This window comes from Kogia breviceps, chromosome 20 (genome assembly GCF_026419965.1).
Source record: "Kogia breviceps isolate mKogBre1 chromosome 20, mKogBre1 haplotype 1, whole genome shotgun sequence".
NCBI classification, from domain to species: domain Eukaryota; kingdom Metazoa; phylum Chordata; class Mammalia; order Artiodactyla; family Physeteridae; genus Kogia; species Kogia breviceps.
In genome coordinates this window covers 28745069-28768394 of record NC_081329.1, presented here as the reverse complement: position 1 = coordinate 28768394, position 23326 = coordinate 28745069, and the positions used below count along the sequence as shown (strand labels likewise).

Below are 23326 nucleotides of genomic sequence, written 5' to 3'. Positions count from 1 at the left end.
TGAGACTAGAATCACAGTGTCTCCCAGCCAGCCCACTATCCTTTCAGGGCATCACCCATCCTTATTAGGTTATAAAGATGGAGCTCAATAACGGTGGATGTCATTTCTCTAACAAAACGACTCAGGCCTCAATTTTGTGAAACAGAACATTGCTAATATTAGAATATATATAATTCTGTCGAGAATTTACTAGAATTCCAAATGGTCTAGGACGCATTAGAAATGAATAAGCAGCAGGGGATATATAATCAAATGCTTCTGCTGAAAAATAAATGTACGGCACAGGCTTGAAAGGCGATTGAGCAGCAAAAAAGGCTTGCCTGAGAAAACCACTAAGAGAGGAACATGTTTATGCCCATTCACATACAAATTGTACTAGGCACTGTCATTGCAGAATTACAACCTATCAGGGCCGTTTGTTATGGGATGACTCAAATAGAAGCAACGGCAAACCCCAGTGGCTGGATCAAGAACTTAATAAAACCTGTAACAAGTGATAGGAGTGAGGAATCGTTGGTTGGATAATTTGTGTTATAATAACGTATGGTCGACTTTACGTTGGGAGCATCTCAAAATCTGAACCAAACATGGCTTCCTTTGACCTAAGTCCTTGCTCTGCTACTAAACAGGATTCCTAGATCTTGTAGGAAGAATCCTACAAAAATGGTCTTTAACAGTGGAATAAACTACAAAACGGAAACAGACTCAGAGACATAGAGAACAGACTTGTGGTTGCCAAGGGCGGAGGAGGAGGGAGAGGGATAGACTGGGAGTTCGGGCTTGGTAGATGCAAACTCTTACATTTAGAATGGATAAACACAGGGTCCTACTGCAGAGCGCAGGGAACTAGATTCAATCTCCTGTGATAACCCACAATGGAAAAGGACATGTACAAAGAAGGTCTATGTGTGTATAACTGAGTCACTTGGCTGTACAGCAGAAATTAACACAACATTGTAAATCAACCATACTTCAAAAAAAAAAAAAAAAAAAAGTGATATTAGTCAGGTGGCAGATCCCCTATCCCCGGGCAGGAAAGGCCTCGCTTTGTCCTGGTTCTGTGCCCTGCGGCCCCCAGCCCTGCCGTCCTCTGGGGAAGGACGGAGTAGGAGCGGGGCTTCTGACAGTTCCCACATCAACCTTAGCTCCAGCTTCGCTTCTCCTGTTGCTCTAAACACCCAGACTTTTGTCACTTTAAAGTGTGCCTCTGCCGTGACCCTTCAGCGTAGAGAGTGGCAGGCTGGGTCAGGGCTCCTGCCCTATAGCCGTTCTCAGCCTGCTACCTTCCTGAACAAGCCACGGGCCCAGACACTTCCACATCTTGGGCTCTCTCGGAACACACTGAGTCCCCTACATACGCACGAGTTCCGTTCCGAGAGCGCGTTCGTAAGGCCAATTTGTTCATAAGTCCAACAGAGTTCGCCTAGGGACCCAGCTAACACAGTTGGCTGTATAGTGCTGTGCTGTCATAGGTTCATACTACTTTTCACACAAATAATACATAAAAAACAAGTAAAACGTAAAGAAAGCATGTTTAATCTCACAGTACAGTACCTTGCAAAGCACAGTAGTCCAGTCCAACAGCCGGCACACAGGGGCTGGCATCGAGGGAACAGGCGAGAAGAGTTACTGACTGGAGGACGGAGAGCAGGAGGGAGATGGCAGAGCTGAAGGGTCGTCAGCAATAGGGGACGGAGGGCAGGCTGTCATTTCCCTCACGCCTGTCGTGGATGGAACGCAATGCACGATCGCATCTTTGAAAGCTCGCAACTTGAAGGTTCATATGTAGGGGACAATGTATTCAGCTGGTGAGAAAAATCTAGATTTCTATGTTATGACAAATAGCCTCCAAGCACTGGGATTTTATTTGGCTGATGGCCTATTGTGTGTCTACTGTGCGTTTCCCTTGTTAATGATTTCACTCTGAGAAACTAGATTGACGTGTCTTGGGCTGTAGGGAATGGGCTGGGCTTCACGTCTGAAAAAGACATCGCTGACCCACAATTAAAGGGCATGCACTTGGGATGTTTGTGGTGGACGTGGTCTCCCTTGATCCCCCTGTTCTCGGCCAGGGTGTGCTTCTTGCTTCCTGGGGTTGAGAGGTGCCCGATTCACCCTCCGTGCTCTGCTAGACCCTCACTTCTCCTTTCCATCTTTAGTGTGGCTCTGACCATTAAAACTTGTAATTATTGTTTTTTTTTTCTAGTCGCAGGAAAAATGGAATGTGCTCAATCAAAATGACCACACAATTTCAGGTTTTACATTAAACAAATGAGTTAGGAGCTTGGATTTAAAAGTCTCAAAAGACAATTAAAACCCTCGTACTCAAGAGTATCTGATTTTCTGTCCACACGAACTGCATCCCCTTAAAAGATATTTAAGCCATGGTTTCCTTTTTAAAATCTGGAGCATCTGTTAGACACTATGAAATATATTTGGTGTCAGGAAGCATTATTTATAGGTGCTTTTTATCCTCAGACCCTCTGATAGAATTGTTTGTGAGTGTTTCGCCTCTTAGAGCAGTGATGTAGAAGATACATACCAATAGGTCCTGCAGGAATCTGTTATAAATGAAAGCATTGCCTCACATTGCCCTTGTCCTGGATACCCCAGGACAAAGAATTTTTTTTTCTTTGTGAGAAGTGGACTCATGTTTAAAAATACCTCTAAATATTGAATCTGATGTCATATTAAAATGGTACTGTTCCTCATGGTGTGTCGGCTCATTGCCACACACCCAGATCATGGAAACATGGTGCCTGGAGGTTATTGTGTAAAAAACAATGGTGATTCTTTGGAGAAATGTCTATTTAGGTCTTCCACCCATTTTTTCATTCGGTTGGTTGTTTTTTTTTGATGTTGAGCTGCATGAGCTGTTTGTATATTCTGGAGTTTAATTCTTTGTCAGTTGCTTTTTTTGCACATATTTTCTCCCATTCTGAGGGTTGTTTTTTCATCTTGCTTTTGGTTTCCTTGACTGTGCAAAAGCTTTTACGTTTAATTAGGTCACGTTTGTTTATTTTTGTTTTTATTCTCATTACTCTAGAAGACCTACAGATGGCCAAAAAACACATGAAAAAATGCTCAACATCACTAATCATTAGAGAAATGCAAATTGAAACTACAATGAGGTATCACCTCACACCAGTCAGAATGGCCATCATCACAAAATCTACAAACAACAAATGCTGGAGAGGGTGTGGAGAAAAGGGGGCCCTCCTGCACTGTTGGTGGGAATGTAAATTGATACAGCCACTATGCAGAGCAGTATGGAGGTTCCTTAAAAAAAAATAAACATAGGACTACCAGATGACCCAGCAATCCCACTACTGGGCATATATTCTGAGAAAACCATAATTCAAAGAGACACATGCACCCCAATGTTCTTTGCAGCACTATTTACAATAGTCTGGACATGGAAGCAACCTAAATGCCTGTCGACAGATGAATGGATAAAGATGTGGTACATATATACAATGGAGTATTACTCAGCCATGAAAAGGAACAAAATAGGGTCATTTGTAGAGACATGGATGGACCTAGAGACTGTCATACAGAGTGAAGTAAGTCAGAAGGAGAAAAACAAATATGGTATATTAACGCACATATGTGGAATCTGAAAAAAAGTGGTATAGACGACCTTATTTACAAAGCAGAAATAGAGACACAGACATAGAGAGCAAACATATGGATACCAAGGGGGAAGCGGGGTGTGGGATGAATTGGGAGATTGGGATTGACATATATACACTATTGATACTATGTATATATAATAGGTAACTAATGAGAATTTACTGTATAGCTCAGGGAACTCTACCCTTAGTGCTCTGTGGTGACCTAAATGGGAAGGAAATTCAAAAAAGAAGGGATCTATGTTTACATATAGCTGATTCACTTGCTCTACAGCAAAAACTAACACAGTATTGTAAAGCAACTCTACTCCAATAAAAATTAAAAAAAAAAAAAGAAAGAAAGAAAACAATGGTGATTCAACTCTGACCAGCCAGGCTGTCTCAGTCATGCTTTCTAAAAGTGGAGAGTGGGGTAGAATTTCTGAGAACATTCTAGTGCTCTGATCTGTGCCATGTGCCTTATTTGTTGTATTTTTAATCTCACATCAATTGTCAGCAGCAAAGCTATCTATGGGACGAAAGCTTCCTTTTGGAAAAGACAAAACATTTGGCTGGTCTTGGGTTTCCTCAGTGGCTGGTATATTCAGGAGACGGTTTGCATCAGTGGACATAATTCATGGTGCATCATCTCGCCCTGAGTGATATAACCTTTTGTTGTGTGGCACTTCTCCTGAATTATCCAGTAAGCTTATGGATGGTTGGGACCCTGCCTCTGCTTTTAAGGATCCCACGTTGCATGTCCCATGCCACTTACTTAGCTAAGGCATTGTAACCACAGAGGGTGTGTCACAGATATTTGTTCAAAGAACACTCATCATATTCTTGATCCATAATTTGCCATTCCATTTTAGCTTTATACACATTTCGTAATTCTTCAAATCCAAACGATGATGGTGTCTTTCTGTGTAGTGATCCCCCATTCTAGGATAACATTTAGACTGGATTCTTAGAAGCTGTGTCTGCTACCAAAGTTGTACCATTTTTCTAGATACCATTTAGATTGAACCATTGGAGAAATTCCCAGTATTCTACCTTTCATGTGCATTGGCTTCATCCTGTCTAAAATACATATCTCTAGTCCTGGGAATTCTGATTCATGAGTCTGGAATGAGGCCCTGAAATGTGTATTTCAAAGAAACTTCTTGTGTAGATCAGTGTTTTACAACTACTGTCCTAAAATCTTGCATTGCCTTTCCCTGAATTCTAGTATAAGAAAAATTGACATGGGGAGCATTCTGTGTATTTTTTTAAATTTTGTAAAAAATATATAATATAAAGGATATGATTCATTGCATTACTTTATGACTCTTATGTAGAGATCGTCATGACATCATGACAAATTCCTCCCAAAGCTCAGGGTCTAGTCAGAGTTGAGATACTTGTTCTTGATAAATGTACTTCCAATTGTTATTAACTTATGAAACCTATTATGTTTCTTTCTTCATTCTGGCTGCTAGAAAACCTAAGGCAAAGTTTTGTAAAATGAATGTAGCATTCCCCCAACAGACTCTTAAACTACTTTTTCTTTTAATACTTGCTGCAGAAAAAGGAAACTAAGCCAAGCCTTCTTACCTTTTGGAACATGGCCTTTTATTTAAAGTTGTGCAAAATCTTTTTTAGAAGTTTTCTTAGTCCTGGGTTCCCTAGAAAACAGAGCTCAAGGCAAGGATTAAATGTCAACGCTTTGTCGGGTGCAAGCCCAGGGTAGCAGAAGTGAGGAACCAGGTAGGGGATGCAGAGAAGGATATGATATAATGAAACGTGATGCATCTCTATGTGAGCTGCTGCTTCGTGATGGGCTGTGAGAAGATACAGAGGTGACGCAGCAGGGCTGTTAGTCAGTATGTGGAATGCCACTGGACTGTCTATCAAGGAAGCTGACCTTAAAAGAGCCCATAAGAGGGAGGAGCAAGGGAGCATTCCTTTGTCCAGATCTATCCCATCTCTGATTTTCTTTGGGGGAAATTGGCCGTCTAGAAGGCTGACTCTCTCATGCTATCAGGTGGCGTCACCCAAGCTTTCAGAGGCTGCTCTGGGATGCCAGGTTCCATGCCCTGCAGCGTGATGTTTCTTTCAAGTCCAGAAGTGGCCGAAGAAACCAGTCACCCAGTGCACGTGCCTGGCCTGGTGCTGCTCTCAGTAAGACCAAGTGACTTCCTGGTCCCCAGCGGTGGCATCAAGTCCAGGAAACCCAAGGTTCCAGATAAGATGTGCCTTTGCTACATGAGTAGATAAGGAAGTCAGGAGCAGGTTACAGGTGTGGCGTGGGAAGAGGCAGGAGGGAATGAACATCCATAGCTGAATAGGATAGTGAACGTAGGAATCTTGGAAAGAGGGTAAAACTTATTGAGCCAATTTAAATGGGCAGGTGAAGAATTTCCAGGTTAGAGAATGACTGGGTAGGAATACAATAAACCAGAATATAGGAGATCAGAGAAACAGCTTTCTTGGGAGGTAAGAGGATTAAGTGGGTTGAGGGAGTGAAGACTGTTTGGGACGTGAGATTGAGGTGCCTGGAGGTCACTCAGGTGAAGATGCCAGTCAGCCATGAGATTCGGGGGTCCGGAGCTAAGGTGTGAAGCCAGGACCGACCGTATGGACTTCAGCACAGAGGTAGAAGCTGGAGTCCTTGAGTGGGTCAGCTCAGTGATAAGTGAAGATCAAGGAGAAGAGCCAAGCACAGGAGCTTGAGGAATATCAATGTATAAGGAACGGCTATTGTGTGTACATGGGAAGGGGTAGCAATAAAGGAAACTGAGAACGAGTTGCCAGGAATATGGAATTAGAAATTTTCTATGGGTGTCACAAGCGACTTCTTTGACGTAGAACCTGCGTTTCCTACCCACTAGCTGCGTTGACACACAAGGGAATCTTTGGGCTGCAATATTGCCCCAGAGCGCTGGTGGCTGTTATTTAGCATATTAGACTCGTGGGAGAGAGAAAAGGAGAGATTAGGAATGAGCGCTGATCGAGTATCCGTAATATACCGTGAACTGTACTGGGTCCTTTATATATGTTGCCAATTCATTCCTTCACAATCACCCTCCAGAGTGAATGAAATGATCTTTATTCTTGCAAAGCAGGAAACTGAGCCTCAGTGCGTCACGACAGCAAGTCATGGGACTGGGAGTGAAACCTCAGGTTTGTTTGAACCCGAAGCCCGTGACCTTGCCCTCCTCTGGACTACCTCTGCCTTTCGACCGTGACAAGGCAGGTCTGACCATTAAAAACGCTTGCTGAAAAATCAGCTCTCTAGGTTACAGGGGAGAGTTCCACACCTTACTTCCCCGGTTTACTGTGGCACTTAAGCTGCTTGTCTGTAAAACTAAAATAGATGATAGTAAAATTTTATTTTTAACCTCTCTTGAGAAACCATTTGAACATTTGAGACTTTTACTTTTCGTCCTTACTGGTCTCCCATACCTAGTGCTCAGAATAAGAAACATAGTACGTTTTATTTTTCCAGAAGGAAATCCTACATTGATTTGGTGTAGAAAGGAATAATGGTTTTCTAAATGAGATTACATGCACCAGACAATAAGTTGAAGTGTGAATTTCAGAGATCAGATCTATCCCACAGATAATACATACAAATTCTGGGCAGACACCATGAATGATGACACATTGTTGTCCTCTAAATGGACCACAACCCAAAGAGTGTTGTAACTCATGCACTAGGCTGGTATTTTTGCCTTGAATAGATTTTCTGCGTTTGAATGGAATATTTATGCTTTTATGCTAAAATAAAAGGGCACAGTCAAGTAAGCTATTACACGGTCCATTAAAACTACTTTTACGTGACTCTCTATAGCAAAAGATTCCACAACTTGTGTATTTGCCAAAGGAACTTATTTCTTTTTAACATTTTTATTGGAGTATAACTGTTTTACAATGGTGTGTTAGTTTCTGCTTTACAACAAAGTGAATCAGTTATACATATACATATGTTCCCATATCTCTTCCCTCTTGCGTCTCCCTCCCTCCCACCCTCCCTATCCCACCCCTCTAGGTGGTCACAAACCACCGAGCTGATCTCCCTGTGCTATGCGGTTGCTTCCCACTGGCTATCTGTTTTACATTTGGTAGTATTTATAAGTCCACGTCACTCTCTCACTTCGTCCCAGCTTACCCTTCCCCCTCCCCGTGTCCTCAAGTCCATTCTCTATGTCTGCATCTTTACTCCTGTCCTGGCCCTAGGTTCTTCATAACCTTTTTTTTTTTAGATTCCATATATATGTGTTAGCATACGGTATTTGTTTTTCTCCTTCTGACTTCACTCAGTATGACAGACTCCAGGTCTATCCACCTCATTACAAATAACTCAGTTTCATTTCTTTTTGTGGCTGAGTAATATTCCATTGTATATATGTGCCACATCTTCTTTATCCATTCATCTGTTGATGGACACTTAGGTTGCTTCCATGTCCTGGCTATTGTAAATAGAGCTGCAATAAACATTTTGGTACATGACTCTTTTTGAATTATGGTTTTCTCAGGGTATATGCCCAGTAGTGGGATTGCTGGGTCGTATGGTAGTTCTATTTGCAGTTTTTTAAGGAACCTCCATACCGTTCTCCATAGTGGCTGTATCAATTTACATTCCCACCAGCAGTGCAAGAGGGTTCCCTTTTCTCCACACCCTCTCCAGCATTTATTGTTTCTAGATTTTTTGATGATGGCCATTCTGAGCGGTGTGCGATGATATCTCATTGTAGTTCTGATTTGCATTTCTCTAATGATTAATGGTGTTGAGCATTCTTTCATACGTTTGTTGGCAATCTGTATATCTTCTCTGGAGAAATGTCTATTTAGGTCTTCTGCCCAGTTTTGGATTGGGTTGTTTGTTTTTTTGTTATTGAGCTGCATGAGTTGCTTATAAATTTTGGAGATTAATCCTTTGTCAGTTGCTTCATTTGCAAATATTTTCTCCCATTCTGAGGGTTGTCTTTTGGTCTTGTTTATGGTTTCCTTTGCTGTGCAAAAGCTTTTAAGTTTCATTAGGTCCCATTTGTTTATTGTTGTTTTTATTTCCATTTCTCTAGAAGGTGGGTCAAAAAGGATCTTGCTGTGATTTATGTCATAGAGTGTTCTGCCTATGTTTTCCTCGAAAAATTAGATAGTGTCTGGACTTACATGTAAGTCTTTAACCCATTTTGAGTTTATTTTTGTGTGTGGTGTTAGGGAGTGTTCTAATTTCATAATTTTACATGTACCTGTCCAGTTTTCCCAGCACCAGTTAAGCACAGACCACTTGTTAGAACTCAAAGGAAAGTGCAGATGCCACCTTGGTTCTTTTTGAAAATGATAATTGTCTATTTATGTGGTGATGAAGAGAAATTTCCATAACTGCTGTCACACGCATTAGCTAAGACCAGCCGAGTAACGCAAAGGGTAAATCTGGTCACTCAGTTTGAAAATAGGAGGAAGCCTAGTCTAGGACCAGCCTGGGTTTCACACACAACCTCCTTTTCTTATTGCCCCGTCTTTATCTTTCCTTTCTGCTGTTTACAGAGCCTGCACATTTGAATCCAAGACATACCAACGATTCAGAAATGCACAAGCACCATCTCTTTCTTATTTACAGTCTCAAGAAAACATGGCAAATGTGCCAACATCGAATTCTTATTTCTGTGTAAAATCCAGGCACTTTTCCCAAGCAGAAAAGATAACAGAATTAAATTGTATTCCTGTCATTTATGAAAGAAATGCTTCCTGCTTTCATCCACATGAAGCAGACGACTCATCTTCCCTTAAGTGGTTCAACTGGCGATCAAGCTTTCCAGACAGATGCAAAGAGAAAAAAAAAAAATGTATATGATTTGGTGGATTATCCACTTGATTCGGATATTTTGTGTGTGATTTTCTTTGGATATCTCCTCATGGGATGAATTCCAACCCTGCATCACTGCTTCACCCAACCCATTTTTGCTTTGTAGTATTGTGTCTACCTAAGGCATGATGTGCTCACAAAGGTTTGCCTGTTTGATCCAAGATAAAAGTAAGTAGACACCCAGGTGGTCCTTGTACATGTGAACAGTATTTTGGGTATTCTTTAAATTGAGTCATGTGCGCTTCTGTGAATAATCCCTCAGTTTCCTGGATTTATTGTATACAACGCACGCTCTCCACGCTCTGGATTCAATAATGAGTGGGCATTTATTTGTGGATTCTTTGTAGTTTTGTTTGTTTTCAAGGATTGACATTATTGGAAGATACTTTTACTTCTTAAAAAAGATCTTTAAACAGACTATGTCGAGTTCACCAATAGGAATCTGTTCAAATTGCTGCGCATTAATTAATCTTCTAATAACTATAAAGGTTGGAGATGCTGCCTTACCTTGGGACTAGTTGACTATGTCGGGAGAGAGTAAAGGGACTAGGGCTTGGATCGGACCATTAACACAGCAAATTCTGTGACCTGACTCCTCTGAATTGAGGCTCTGCCAGCTCAGCTAGAACCTGGGACATCTTCTCAAAGGGATCTGAGGGAACAGAAAGGACATGAAACTTGGGGGAAACCATGGTCCAAAGCTACAAGGAAAGTTTGGAGGGAAGGCACACCAAAGTGTGTTGAATCAGTTATCCATCGAGGAATCGAGAAAGTGAGGGGAGGTAAGAAGAAAATTGAGAAGAATGCAGAATAAAAGGTCTGGCTTTGCTATTTTGTCACAGCGAGGTGTCTCTGGGGTTTGGCCACATCCCAAGTGCTGGTAGGTGATCGGATTGGCCAATGTTAGTGCCTAACTGTGGGTCTGGGGTGTAAATTGTCACTGAGAACAAGAGCATGAGGACCACCAGCAGGTAGCTGTCAGGAAAAAGTGCCAGCCGGCCACAGGGATGCCCGCCGTGGAGCGGGGCCTGTTCCCGTGGGCAGGTGGGGCTTTGAGATCTAGAGGCAACAAACTCCACTTAATGAAAGCAATTCTGCTCCAAAAGTAGCTCGTGGCCGGTGATGCTCTGAGAACCAGTTTTTACTGGTCTGCAATGAGATAAGCACAGACATTGAGAGTAAACGTTTAGAAACTTTTCCCCCTAACTTTAGAGAGTCATTTTAAGTAGTTGAAGCTGATAGTAAAACTCTAACCTGGTATTTTACGTGCCTTTGCTTTCATTTTATTTTCCTACTAATTTAATTTTTATTGGATTTCACAAAAGTTCGGTCTGCAACATATTGAAAATTAAAAGTCAATAAAAACAAAAAATTCTGGTTCTTTATCACAGATATTTTGAGAAGCACTGAGCACATAAGGGGAATAAAACAGACCTCAGAGGCCCCAGTTTCCCACTTGCCTTTCACCTTTGCCCCCTTCCTTGCTTCTCTGCTATTTACCTCCCCCCTTCCTGGGAACTTTGGAGACCTGCTAAATTACAGGGCTTGCTAAACCTGTCTTGGAAAACGCTATGCTGGTGGGTTTTGGTACCCGGACTGCAAGTTTTGGTTCAAGTGGAAAAGGGCTGCCTCAGTCCAAACCACTAGGAACCATCCTCAGCTTTCCCTTGCCCTATAATCCTGACCCTGTTTCAACCAGGTGTCACCTGATCTTCGGTTCTCCCTGATGGCACATCAGACGAATAAAGCCTTTCCTTGAACAACTGAAAATATTCAAGCGATAAAAGTTGCTGGGAGCGAGAGCCATTTTCAAGTTGAGGGATGGAGGACAGTCTTATCCTGCTGCCGGCCTATGTTACATGCTTGACATTTAAGTGCTCAGCTATAGATTAAATAGACTTTTTTCCAAACCCACCTGGTCAGAGGGACAAAAGTTTTACTTAACTTCCGCCCTGCTAGAGTTCTGGAACTGACGGCAAGGATCGAATGGCTTGCTGGTCTTTTTTGCGGGCAGTTGGAAGGGGACTGGGACAGCAGGGGGACCAACACGAGGAAATAGCACTTCTCCAGTGTACTCAGGCATCACGGCCAATCCGAGAATCTAGTCTCCACACTTGGGGTGAGATGGAGTTACACAACCTAGATGTTGGGAGCCCTTCAGAAGCACAATTACCTAGGGCTTCCCTGGTGGCGCAGTGGTTGAGAGTCCGCCTGCCGATGCAGGGGACGCGGGTTCGTGCCCAGGTCCGGGAAGATCCCACGTGCCGCGGAGCGGCTGGGCCCGTGAGCCATGGCCGCTGCGCCTGCGCGTCCGGAGCCTGTGCTCCGCAACGGGAGGGGCCACGACAGTGAGAGGCCCGCGTACCGCAAAAAAAACCAGAAGCACAATTACCGGGATCAGAACTTCCTTGCTTCCTGCTGCCTAAGGTTGGCTGGCAGGGGGTCTTGGGACCGCTAGAGGTGCGGCTGGGTGTTAGGTGTATGTGTGTGTATTTGTCCGTTGTTAAGGGCAGTTGGGTCCACCGTGATGGAGAAGGAAGGATCTGCGGGCTGGTACCCAGGCAGGACCCGCTGGCCTCCTGTACCGAGCTGTGTAGAAATGTTTTAATTGGTTCCTTTTTATCTTGGGAGAAGTTAGAGAGAAGAGTTAGCACAAACTCTGCATGACCAGGAGAGACCATCACGGTCCAAGGAATCCCGAGCGTGACTCGGGCACTGAGCGTGGTGAGGGAGGGCAGGCAGAGGAAGAGACTGTGCTGGGACTGAGTGATGCCTCGCCATGCTCCTCCTTATACAGCGCATGCTCAAGCAATCTCCATCCTCTTCCATCCTCCTTGCAGACGTCTCCATTCCACCCTCCCTCCTGCCTCGAGGCACAGCCCTGGGAGAGGAAGCCACGCCCCGGCACACACAGCTGCACACCAACGCAGATGCCAACTCTTAGGTTCAAAGCAAGCTGATGATTCCCTAAAATGGTATGTCGTCAGACGAGGTGTGCCCCTATTTTTACCAAAGGGAAGAGAATCTTAGCTCTTTTAACGGTGAAGACCTGTTATCTTAGGGAAAGCCCTTCTTCGGTGAAGTTTTTCCCAATTTTACCTTGGAAATCGAATTCTTCAACTTCCTGAAAGTCAGCATAGAAACATTTAAGTCTATATGCGTATGTGTGTATGTATATGTATGTATACATGTTTATGTGTATGCATTTGTGTATGTATGTGTGTGTATTTGACCGAGTCCTACTGATTAACTGTAATAATAGACCTCAATTGAATACCTACTATGTGCCAGACCCTATGTTGGAAATACGTAAATGAATCAGACATTTCCCGTTCTCCATGGCTATAACCAAGTAATAGAGGACGGCAGAGTGTTGTAAAATTAAAGTGCAATGGGGTAAAAAGAGGAGAAACGATAAAGTAAATTGCAATGAGTGAATCTGGGGCCCTAAGAATTCGTTTTAGAAATACTTTGGAGTAGAAGGTCAGTGTCAGACATTTGTAAGATTTCAGAAAATCTCAAATTTATGACTTTTGATTGATTTGCCTTTGTATACTGACCTTATTGAATTAACTCTTTTCCAGTCAAAATTTCCCACCAGATTGTAACTATTGACCAGAGAATAGTCATTTGTATTGGCTGATCAGAAAAAATCCTGTAACAATTCACATACCTGGTGATAGTTAATCCTAGAAACTGTCAGTTGAAATATCAAAGCAGTATTTTATAGCTGTTGGGATTTGATCTCACTGGATTGTAGGCCTCATGTTTTATTTCTTTTCCTATACACATTCACAGAATTCCAAAATCAAGTCACTAATATACATGGTACCTTACTTTCATGTTCAAATTATACATATAACATACTGGCATGTAAAAACATGAATTGCATGATTCTTTTTTTTTTTAATCTGTGGTATAATCTTATATCATAAAACTCAGGGAATTTTAAAAATATACTCTCTGCATCTTCAAATACTTCCTTTTGGAGAGGCACGTTAGAATCTTGATGGAAGGAAGAGAGCAGCATAGTTACTGTTGAAACTCTCTCCCTTCCACAAACATTGGTTTTAAATAGCCATGAAAGAGGCTTCCCTAGTGGCGCAGTGGTTGAGAGTCCGCCTGCCGATTCAGGGGACGCAGGTTCGTGCCCCGGTCCGGGAAGATCCCACGTGCCGCGGAGCGGCTGGGCCCGTGAGCCGTGGCCGCTGAGCCTGCGCGTCCGGAGCCTGTGCTCTGCAACGGGAGAGGCCACCACAGTGAGAGGCCCGCGTACCGCAAAAAATAAATAAATAAATAGCCATGAAACTCAAATAGTAGGTCAATGAATTTTCCCATCCAGGTAACCAAAAGAAAGGACCGTTTTGGATATTTCTCTAAAGATTAAACATATCTTCATGTTCAGCTTCTCTGAATTACCTTTGAATGATTGTACATTTCATTCGTTCATTTATCTATTCCAATATTTACTGAGTACTTCTATGTCAGTCACTTTTCTGTGCTTGGAACAGAAAGACAACGATATGTGCCTTTTTGAATGTTAGATTTTAAAGCAGCATTGAAGAAAATTGTCTTAAAAAGTAAAATCAATAATCTGATAGATGGTGTAAGCGCTATGGAGAAAGATGAGAGGGAAACAGACAGGAGTGGGGCAGGAGGTTTGCAGTTTCAATAGGGCAGTCAGGGAGGGCCTCATGGAGGAGGTGACCTTTGAAAGAAGCTCCGAAGAAGCTGAGGGCGAGCCACACACAGCCCTGGGGATGAGCAGACAGAGGGGGTAGAAAGGGGGGCCCCCGAGACAGGAGTATGCAAGGCAGAGAGCAGTGAGAGGCGAGGCAGAGGCAGCGGGGGAGGTCCGGCCAGAGTGACAGTGTGGTGCCAATATGATGGGAGCTATTGGACTGAAACATTAACAGGATCCTTCTGACTGCTGTGCTGAGAACAGTCTAAAGTTGGGGAAGAGGAGAGAAGCAGGGAGACGGGTGTGGGGACCAATTGGAATCATTCAGATGGGAGATTATGGGGGCTTAGACTAGGGTGGTAGCAGCAGAGGTGTCAGGGATGGATTCTGGATCTATTTTATCCAGAAATTCCACCTCAGGCTAGGGACACAAAAGAACTGAAAGCCAGGACTCAAAACAGATAAGTATGTGTACAGCAGGCTCATAGCAGCAATATTCACAGTAGGCAAAACGTGGAATCAGCGTGTCCAAGGACAAATGGATAAACAAAGTTTAGTATGTCCATACAAATGGAATATTGTGCAGCCTTAAAAAGGATGTTCTGACACATGCTACAACTTGGATGAACCTTGAAGACATGATGCTAAAGCCAGACACAAAAGGACAAAGTCCTGTATGATTCCACCCATGTGAGGTACCTAGAATAGTCATATTCATAGAGACAAAGTAGATGGTGGTTGCCAGAGGGGAGAGAGGAAAGAAGTTGTTGTTTCATGGGTACAGAGTTTCAGATTTGTGAAATGAAACGAGTTCTGAGGATGGATGGTGGTGCTGGCAGCTCAGTGATATGAATGTACTGAACGCCGCTGAAGTGTACACCTAAAAATGGTTAAGATGGCAAATTTTATGTTACGTGTAGATAAATTTTACCACAATCAAAAGAATTTCTTTAATGTCAGATTACGCTCTGGATCTACACAGTGTACCAAGGAGCTGGATGGGGTTGGAAGGGGCTTGGAGGACGACTCTGAAGGCTTAGCCGGTGCTCACTGGACCTGACGCAAAGCATTGTGGGAGGAGGAGTTGGAATAGAAGACGAAGAGCTTGGTGTTAGACGTGGAGACATTGCATAGTTAAAGCTCTCTTGCTTTTCCTCTTTTGGGGGGAGAAAGGCATATTCTGTGCTCGTCTTTGGCATTTTATGAAATTAGGGCTACTACTCTGGTCCAGGACACTACCTTTTCCCATCTGAATGATTGTACTTGGTCTCTACACCGTCTCCCTGCTTCTGCTCTTGTTCTGCATTTCGACAGCTCTCAACACAGCAGTCAGAGTGATCCCGTTGGCTTTCGGTCCAGTGGCTGCCATGACACTCTGATTAAGAGCCAAAGTCACCACGGTGGCCACAGACCCTCGCATGGTCTTGACCTCCCCCATCGTGTGTATATACCATTCATCTTCTTTATCCAGGGTGGTTATTCTGTAAATCCCCCCACCCCCAAACTGAATTACAAATACTGAACCATTGCTCCTAGGGGAAATATGTGTAATCTACATAGCTTCTGGTATCAATTCCAATGCTGGCAAGGAGTTCCCCATACCAACAAGCAATTTCTGAGACACCAGCTGGGTGTGCTACTAGTCGACTAAACTTTGACGCCATTTCAGAGACAGCACCAGATCCCATGGGTTAAAGGTACAGTCCGTCCATACTGCCCTCCCAGCCCCACTTAAGATGCTGGTCACAAGGCCAGGTTGTTACCTCTACTTGTGCCTCTGACCCACTGGCCATCGATTGGAGGTTCCAATGACCCCCTCCTTGGGTTTGATTGATTGGCTAGAGCAGCTCACAGAACTCAGAGAAACCTTTTACTTAACTAGATTAGCAGGTTATTACAAACAGATATAATTCAGGAACAGCCAGATGGAAGAGGATGTGCGTGGGAAGGAGCTAGGATCTTCCACGCCATCGCCAGGGGAGCCACTGTGCTCACATCTCCACATGTGCCCCAACCCAGACGTTCTCCAAACCCGATCCTTTGGGGTTTTGTGGAGGCGTTATCATACATAGGCATGATTGATTAAATCATTGGCCATTGCTGACTGATTCAACCTCCAGCCAGAAATCAGAAGGAGAGTCTGAAAGTTTTAAGCCTCTAATCACACGATTGGTTCTCCTGGCAACCAGCCCCATCCTCGTTAACATAACAAAAGAAAACTTTCAGCCCTCACTTTGGAAATTCCAAGGGTTTTAGGAGCTCTGTGCCAGAAACAGGGGTGAAGACCAAATATATATTTTTTATTATAAATCACAATATAACAACGCCTACTGTTTTATCTGTATACATATCTCACATAGATTAGAATCTTAACAAACAACTCAGACCGGTAAAGCCTATTTTCCTTTTATTCAAAAAGGGAAAATGAGCTTTAGAAGTGGTAAGCAACATGCCTGAAGCTGCCCCATGAATAGGGGCTAGAGTTGAGTTTCGAAATCCATCAATGGCCCTGAAGCTGGAACTTGTTGCCTTACATTGTTTGTTCCCCAGCACCTCCATCCTCTGTTCATCTCTGTGTGAGAGCTGAAACTGGGAAACGGAGTATCATCTGTTCAGCCTCATCAAGGAATGTGCATGTGGGCTGTTCTGTACATGTCTGAGAATGACCACAGAGCATCACCAGTATTGATTTTGGGGATTACAGATAAATTTTAGTAGGTACGTGAATTCACAAATTCAGATCCATGCACTGGGAAGTCAGTTTGAGCATTTGGAAAGGAATTGCTGCTCTCACCAGAGCTGCTGCCTGCTCAGTGTTTATAAGGGCCCAAGAGAACAAATAGTATTGTTAACAAAGGCTACTAATGGAAGAATAAAAACAGGTCTTCAGATGGATCCTTGAGTGCACGCATTAAGAATAAAAAAGATGCAATTACACAACTTCCAATATACCCTTCCACATTTTCCTTTTTATCTGATTTATGAACTTGGCTAATTACCTATTCAATAGCCTCAATCACTCAATTTGAGAACAAAGCAGGCAAAATATATTGAGATCCACTGTCAACAGCTTCCTAAGAAGTAGTTCATATAATGTCATATCTTCCATGTTTTCAAAAAAATTTTTTAGAAGAACAGAGATAAGTTTTCATTCAACTCTATGCCAAGCAATATATAGGATGATCAGTATGTAAGGAAACATTTGACCTGTCAAAAAAGATGTGTATAAATAGCATCTGTAGAGAAGGCAACTTGCCAGAATAATTTGAATATGCTTCAGCATGCTAAGAAAGAGAACTCTTTCTAGAATATTAAATTACTATGTAATCTCACATTCATGAGTTAGGTCTTTATTTTTGTTCAAAGCAAAGGCTCATTGTGGTTAAAAATAGCAATTGTAGCTTACATTTATTGAGCTGTTTGGTTCTTTTATAAGTTATTCACCTACATCAACAGTTTTAATTTTCATATAGTCTTTCTGAGGTAGGTACAATTATTTATGAAATAGTGTATGAAATAGAGATTCCTAAGGGTTAAATAACAAGCTTAGATTGAAAGAGGGAAAAATATGTAATTCCTCCCCCTGAAAATGATTGGTACTTTATTCTCATGCCCTCTGTTTCCCATATCCGCAGGCCCTGATATATTTGAGAAATATTGAGTCACAGGCATTGTTTAGATTTTTTTTAAACAATGTTTTCTTTTTCTAAAATCAACATTTATCTATAAATTGTGAATTTTGCTCTTCTCTATTACCTTGTAAATCAAACAAGATCGTGTGTGCTTCTGTAATTAGGTGAGGCTACTGTGATAATGGTATTGAATGGGGATGTCTCTTGCCATGTGTCCTAGAGAAAAGTCACGTATTCAAGGCACAGTGGGGCATTGGTGTCAGGCTGGCCCAGGGGAAGGCAGGGCACACACTCAGGTGGCTGCAGAGATTTGAAGGCTACTGTCTTCATAAAGGTCTCTCTTACCCATCTGGTCAGGCCTGAAATTCTACCTTTCATATTGTTTTCCTCAAGTGTTGAAGGCTTTTTCATTTCAAACATCCCTATTAAAAGGCCAAAACTGCAGGAAGCATCAGGCAGCCACGACTTAACACAGGGTCTGGCAGGCTGTCTGCTGAAAGCAAGATAAAGACCCAGCCATGTGAGACAGATGTTTACGAACAGGCAAGAGAGATTAACAAAGAATCAGAGGACACCAAAGATAATATTCATGTACCAGACGGCCAACTTGTGTGTGAACGATAATGAGAGAAAGAGGGAGAGAGAACAATCTCATTTATCATGTGATTCAAAGGAGATGCTGACAGTTAGGACTTCTTTTTCATTCATATTTCACCTTGGAATCCTTCTTGGACTAGGTCTCTTGAAAATGACCACAAGTGCTCCTCCTGCTTCCTGGGGCCTTTTGGTTGACTAGAGTAGTCAGGACTGCTCCAAAGCAAAGGTCGCTAAGGATGCATCGGACCTCTAGCCAATAACAGAAGAGTTGACAATCACTGTGTCCTCAGCTGATGCAGCTGAAAAGCCAATGCCATGATCCTTGGACAACTGTGGACCTATCAGGACTACTGACAGTTCTTCAGGGAAATCACAGGGCCTGTGATTCCCTAGCCCTCAGGAAGAAATGAGAGATGGCCTGGAAGACACATCTCCACAGGGCAGAGAGAGAAGGGAAGAGATACGTGCTTCCTTTCCTGTGCACCCTTTCTACCAGCCCTCATGAGTTTAATTTAACCCATTTGAGTTTAATGTAACCCATTGTTGAACTTGATGCCATAATTCACAACTTCACCTTAAGAGTACAGTTTCCTTTATGCATGAAACAATCTGTAATCAAAAATTATATTGTAGAAAAAAACACACTTATGACAACACTTTACATGAAAAACATACAGCCCTGCTAAGTTGTTAGTTGCCTGTATAAGTTGAGATCTATGGTAATGTCATGGGACCAACAGGAAAAACACATTTCATGTTCCATAAATTTCCATTCGTATCACATCAACATCCAGACCAGGAAAAAGCTATTTCACCCATATGTTGTTATTTAATATATGATTACAGATCCCTTGAGTACCTTTCAAATAACAGATTACTTCAGAGTAGATTTACTTCTGTTTCCTTTGCATTTCATTCAAATCACAAAAACAAAAATGAGTTCAATTCTTTGGGTTGCTTGCAGTTTGCTCATAACCATCATAATAATAGTGATCCCCTCCAAAGCTAAAAGCAAGGTTGTCTGGGGGCTGCCTTGCTCAAAGTATGAAAATATATTGGGACTTCCCTGGCAGTCCAGTGGTTAAGACTGCACCCTTCTGGGCTTCCCTGGTGGCGCAGTGGTTGAGAGCCCGCCTGCCGATGCAGGAGACACGGGTTCGTGCCCTGGTCCGGGAAGATCCCACGTGCCACGGAGCAACTAAGCCCGTGAGCCATGGCCACTAGGCCTGCGCGTCCGGAGCCTGTGCTCCTCAACGGGAGAGGCCACAACAGTGAGAGGCCCGCATACCGCAAAAAAAAAAAAAAAAAAAGACTCCACCCTTCTGCTGCAGGTGGCATGGGTCTGATCCCTGGTCGGGGAACTAAGATCTCACATGCCTCACAGTGTGGCCTTAAAAAAAAAAAAAAAAAAAAAAAGTTTCATCTATCCTCTGCCGCATAGAATACATGTGAACCTTCTTCTGATCAAGCAGCTCTTTAAATACTTAGAATGAACTACTCTGTCAATTCTGAATCTTCACAGTAGGGTGACAATTTTCTAGACCTTTCTTGGGTCAAGCATCCAACATGGCTAAAATTGTCTTTTAATTATGGGGAATACATTTAGCCCATAGCTTTAGGTTTTGTTTGTTTGGAAAGAGCTTATGAAGATGTAAAGCCATTTGCTTCCTGATTCCATTTTCAAGGCTTCACATAAATAACTATTTAAATAGAGAAAGAATTGTTTTAGGAAATGGGTGTTCTTTGATTAATTGACTATCAGATATCTTGCAGTCTGTGCCAGCAAACAGTGGGATGAATTCAAAAGGTTAAGCATTTAAATGTTCTCAAGGTCATAATGATTCTGCTGTGGAGTAATACTGCTCTTCTTCATCTGGTACTGCAGCCAGCCCTGATCCTAGGAGGTTTCCTTAGCTGACACTCAACGGGGAAGAGTTACTCCACAGCGCAAGTCTCAGATCAGACATAGCAACACTCCCCGTGTTATCCTACGATGGGTGGCATGATAAAATGCAGTGATTTTCAGAGTCTTCTCCCCAAAGCCCAAGGTCCCTTACTTGGGGTACCCTAAGTGCTATGCTTGGAGTTTGATGGTCTCACTGCTGTGTTTTTTTTTTTTTTTTTTTTTTTTTTTTTTTTTTTTTTTGCGGTATGCGGGCCTCTCACTGTTGTGGCCTCCCCCGTTGCGGAGCACAGGCTCCGGACACGCAGGCCCAGCGGCCACGGCTCACGGGCCCAGCCGCTCCGCGGCACGTGGGATCTTCCCGGACCGGGGCACGAACCCGTGTCTCCTGCATCGACAGGCGGACTCTCAACCACTGCGCCACCAGGGAAGCCCCCTCACTGCTGTTTGAAAACCCTAGCCCCCCTTTCAACTAGAGCAACTGTGCTTTGTCTATTTTATGCATTATTTTCAAATTAAGTTGTTGTTTTTTTTTAAACAGGATTCTTCCGCTTTTCTTCCTTCACTCCTATGTTTCGTTTAAAAGCCCTAGTGTCGTTATTAAGGTCACTAGCGTTGAATTCAGAAATAAGTAGACTCAGGTCTCCTTGTCCACTTGCTAGTTCTATGACTTTGGTGTCTTTGAGCCAAGGTTTTGTTATCTGGAAAATGGGCTAATAATGTTCATAAAATGGTTTTGAGGATTAAATATGATAATAATGTCTCCTTCATCCTTCTAGCAAAGCTTTCTTCTCTCTGGTTCCTTGATAACCCCTCTCAGTCGGGGTTTGATCAGAGGGGCACAACCACCGAGACTGATAGAGAATGAGGAGCTTATTGTAAGGATGATGGGAAGTGGTGAGACAGTCTTTTCTTCTGCTGTTTCTTCTGCATCTAGTCTCGGGCCTGAAGTCAGTAGGGCCGGCAGTCAGGAAGGAAAGGTGGCCGTGAAGCAGGAAAGAGCAAAGACAAACTGGAACCCACGAGTGCAAACTGGAGGCTGTCCCTGATGTGGGTGACCTGCAGGATAGGCTGGGGCTTTGTACCATGTTCCCACATCCACCTCCTGCCTAGGATTCAGCAAGCTGGAAGGTGGAGGTCTGATGGGAGCCAGAGATGCCCGTGGGTCTGGCTCCGCCCCATGCGTCACGGAGAGCATCTCTGATATCCAGTGGTACTCACTGCTCCTCCCCCCGCCTCCACTCTCTTCTCTTCACCTACAGTGTCTCCATAGGTGATCTCACCAGCCCTACAGCTTTAACTACCACCTCTATGTCAGTGACTCCCTGGTATACCAGAACATTGCTTGTCCTGACTTTTCTATGATTGGTGTTGATATGCTAGAGCTGGAATCTCACAGACAGACCAAGTACACCACTGGCCAATGACAGACTGGCTAATAGATGGTGGCCGTCTTTCACTATCATCTGCAATGAGGGCTCATAATCTTCTCGTAGCACTCTGGCTGCCACTCCTTCCTAACTAATTAAAATGGATACGTGAGCTGCATTGTATTTGCAGCTATATTCCCTAAAGGAATAGGTGGGATTCATTGAGCTAGAACTTAATGGGGATAAACAGTATAAAAAGTAGAGGAAATGAAGATTTGGCTTAGCAGAAATCTGGCTACAAAAGACTTAGAACTGATTGCTAGCAGGTTCATTATGAGTATAGATTACAGTGGGTCAGGGTGGCCAGACACATACGTACTTAAAGCTTTAAAGATATTGATAGAATTCATGGTGCACAAGAGCTGTGGAAGTCTTGCTGTGCTTTGTAACGATGAAGCCATACCAGGGGCTTGGCCTTCAGTTCGAATGTCATAGTTAAAGAATGTCATCAACAAAGAGGAAATGCCATCCATAAGGTAATAAGAGATGATATGGGGAACTTGAACCTATATGTTAGTGAAGAACACTGTCAAAGTGCCAATGGACTTTCAGCCTGGTAAACAGAGCCTTAGGGGATGTGATAACTTTCCTCAAGTATTTGATGTATTTGAAGAGATGGGAATAAACTTGTGCACAAAGCAGAATTCAGGACAGTGGGTGTTTGAAAAAAGGACAGCTTCCAAATACAAGCAGACACAAACCATTCTGCTTGTGAACCTTCATGCGACCCCCATGGGGTTTTGGACTAGACCAATGGTTTCTCTAAAACTTGCCCCCTGGGGAGCTTTCCAAAATATAGATTTCCAGGTCCCACTCTGGAGGTACTGAATCACAGTCATCTGGGGTGAGGCCTGGGATTTGTGTTGTTAATAACTCCCACCTGATTCTCTCGTCACCGGTGTGGGAACTACTGGGCCAGATGAGCTCTAAAGAGCCTGACGTATTTCTGTGACTCTTCCTCCTGTCCCAGGAGGGCCACATGCATGGTGACAGCAGCAGCCTGAGCAGAAGGGATGGGTTCAAACCCAGCTGTGTCTCCACCTAGCTCTGTGATTTTGACTAAGTCTTTGTACCTCAATTTCCTCATCTGCTGAAGAAGGATAACCGTTGTGTCTGCTCCTCGAATGTTGTCAAGAGTAAATGAATAGATGGGTAAAGTAAGCACAGCAATGCTTCTATACGGCACATATAAGATAAGGATTAGCAATGATTTTTTTAAAATAAATGTATTTATTTTATTTATTTATTTTTGGCTGCGTTGGGTCTTGGTTGCTACACGCGGGCTTTCTCTAGTTGCGGCGAGCGGGGGCCACTCTTTGTTGCAGTTCACGGGCTTCTCGTTGCGGTGGCTTCTCTTGTTGCAGACCACGGGCTCTAGGCACGCGGGCTTCAGTACTTGTGGCACACGGGCTCAGTAGTTGTGGCTCGCGGGCTCTAGAGCACAGGCTCAGTAGTTGTGGCGCACGGGTTTAGTTGCTCTGCGGCGTGTGGGATCTTCCCGGACCAGGGCTCGAACCTGTGTCCCCTGCATGGGCAGGCGGATTCTTAACCACCCCTGTGCCACCAGGGAAGCCCTAGATATGATTTTTTATATTGGAAGATGACACATCCATTTACTAGA

The 23326-nt window shown here is 43.3% G+C and overlaps 1 protein-coding gene across 3 annotated transcripts in view; it reads left to right on the top strand.

Moving 5' to 3' along the window:
• Nucleotides 1-23326, top strand: part of ZMAT4 (zinc finger matrin-type 4) — a 306499-nt gene that overhangs the window by 232827 nt on the left and 50346 nt on the right. The window contains exon 6 of one of the 3 annotated variants that reach the window (XM_067022485.1): nt 12303-12437. The exons of the other annotated variants lie outside the window; for them this stretch is intronic. Within the exon in view, the coding sequence (XP_066878586.1) occupies nt 12303-12406 (104 nt within the window). The 3' untranslated portion in view covers nt 12407-12437. Of the gene's footprint in view, nt 1-12302; nt 12438-23326 lie in introns of those variants that run through there. 3 annotated transcript variants of the gene reach the window in all.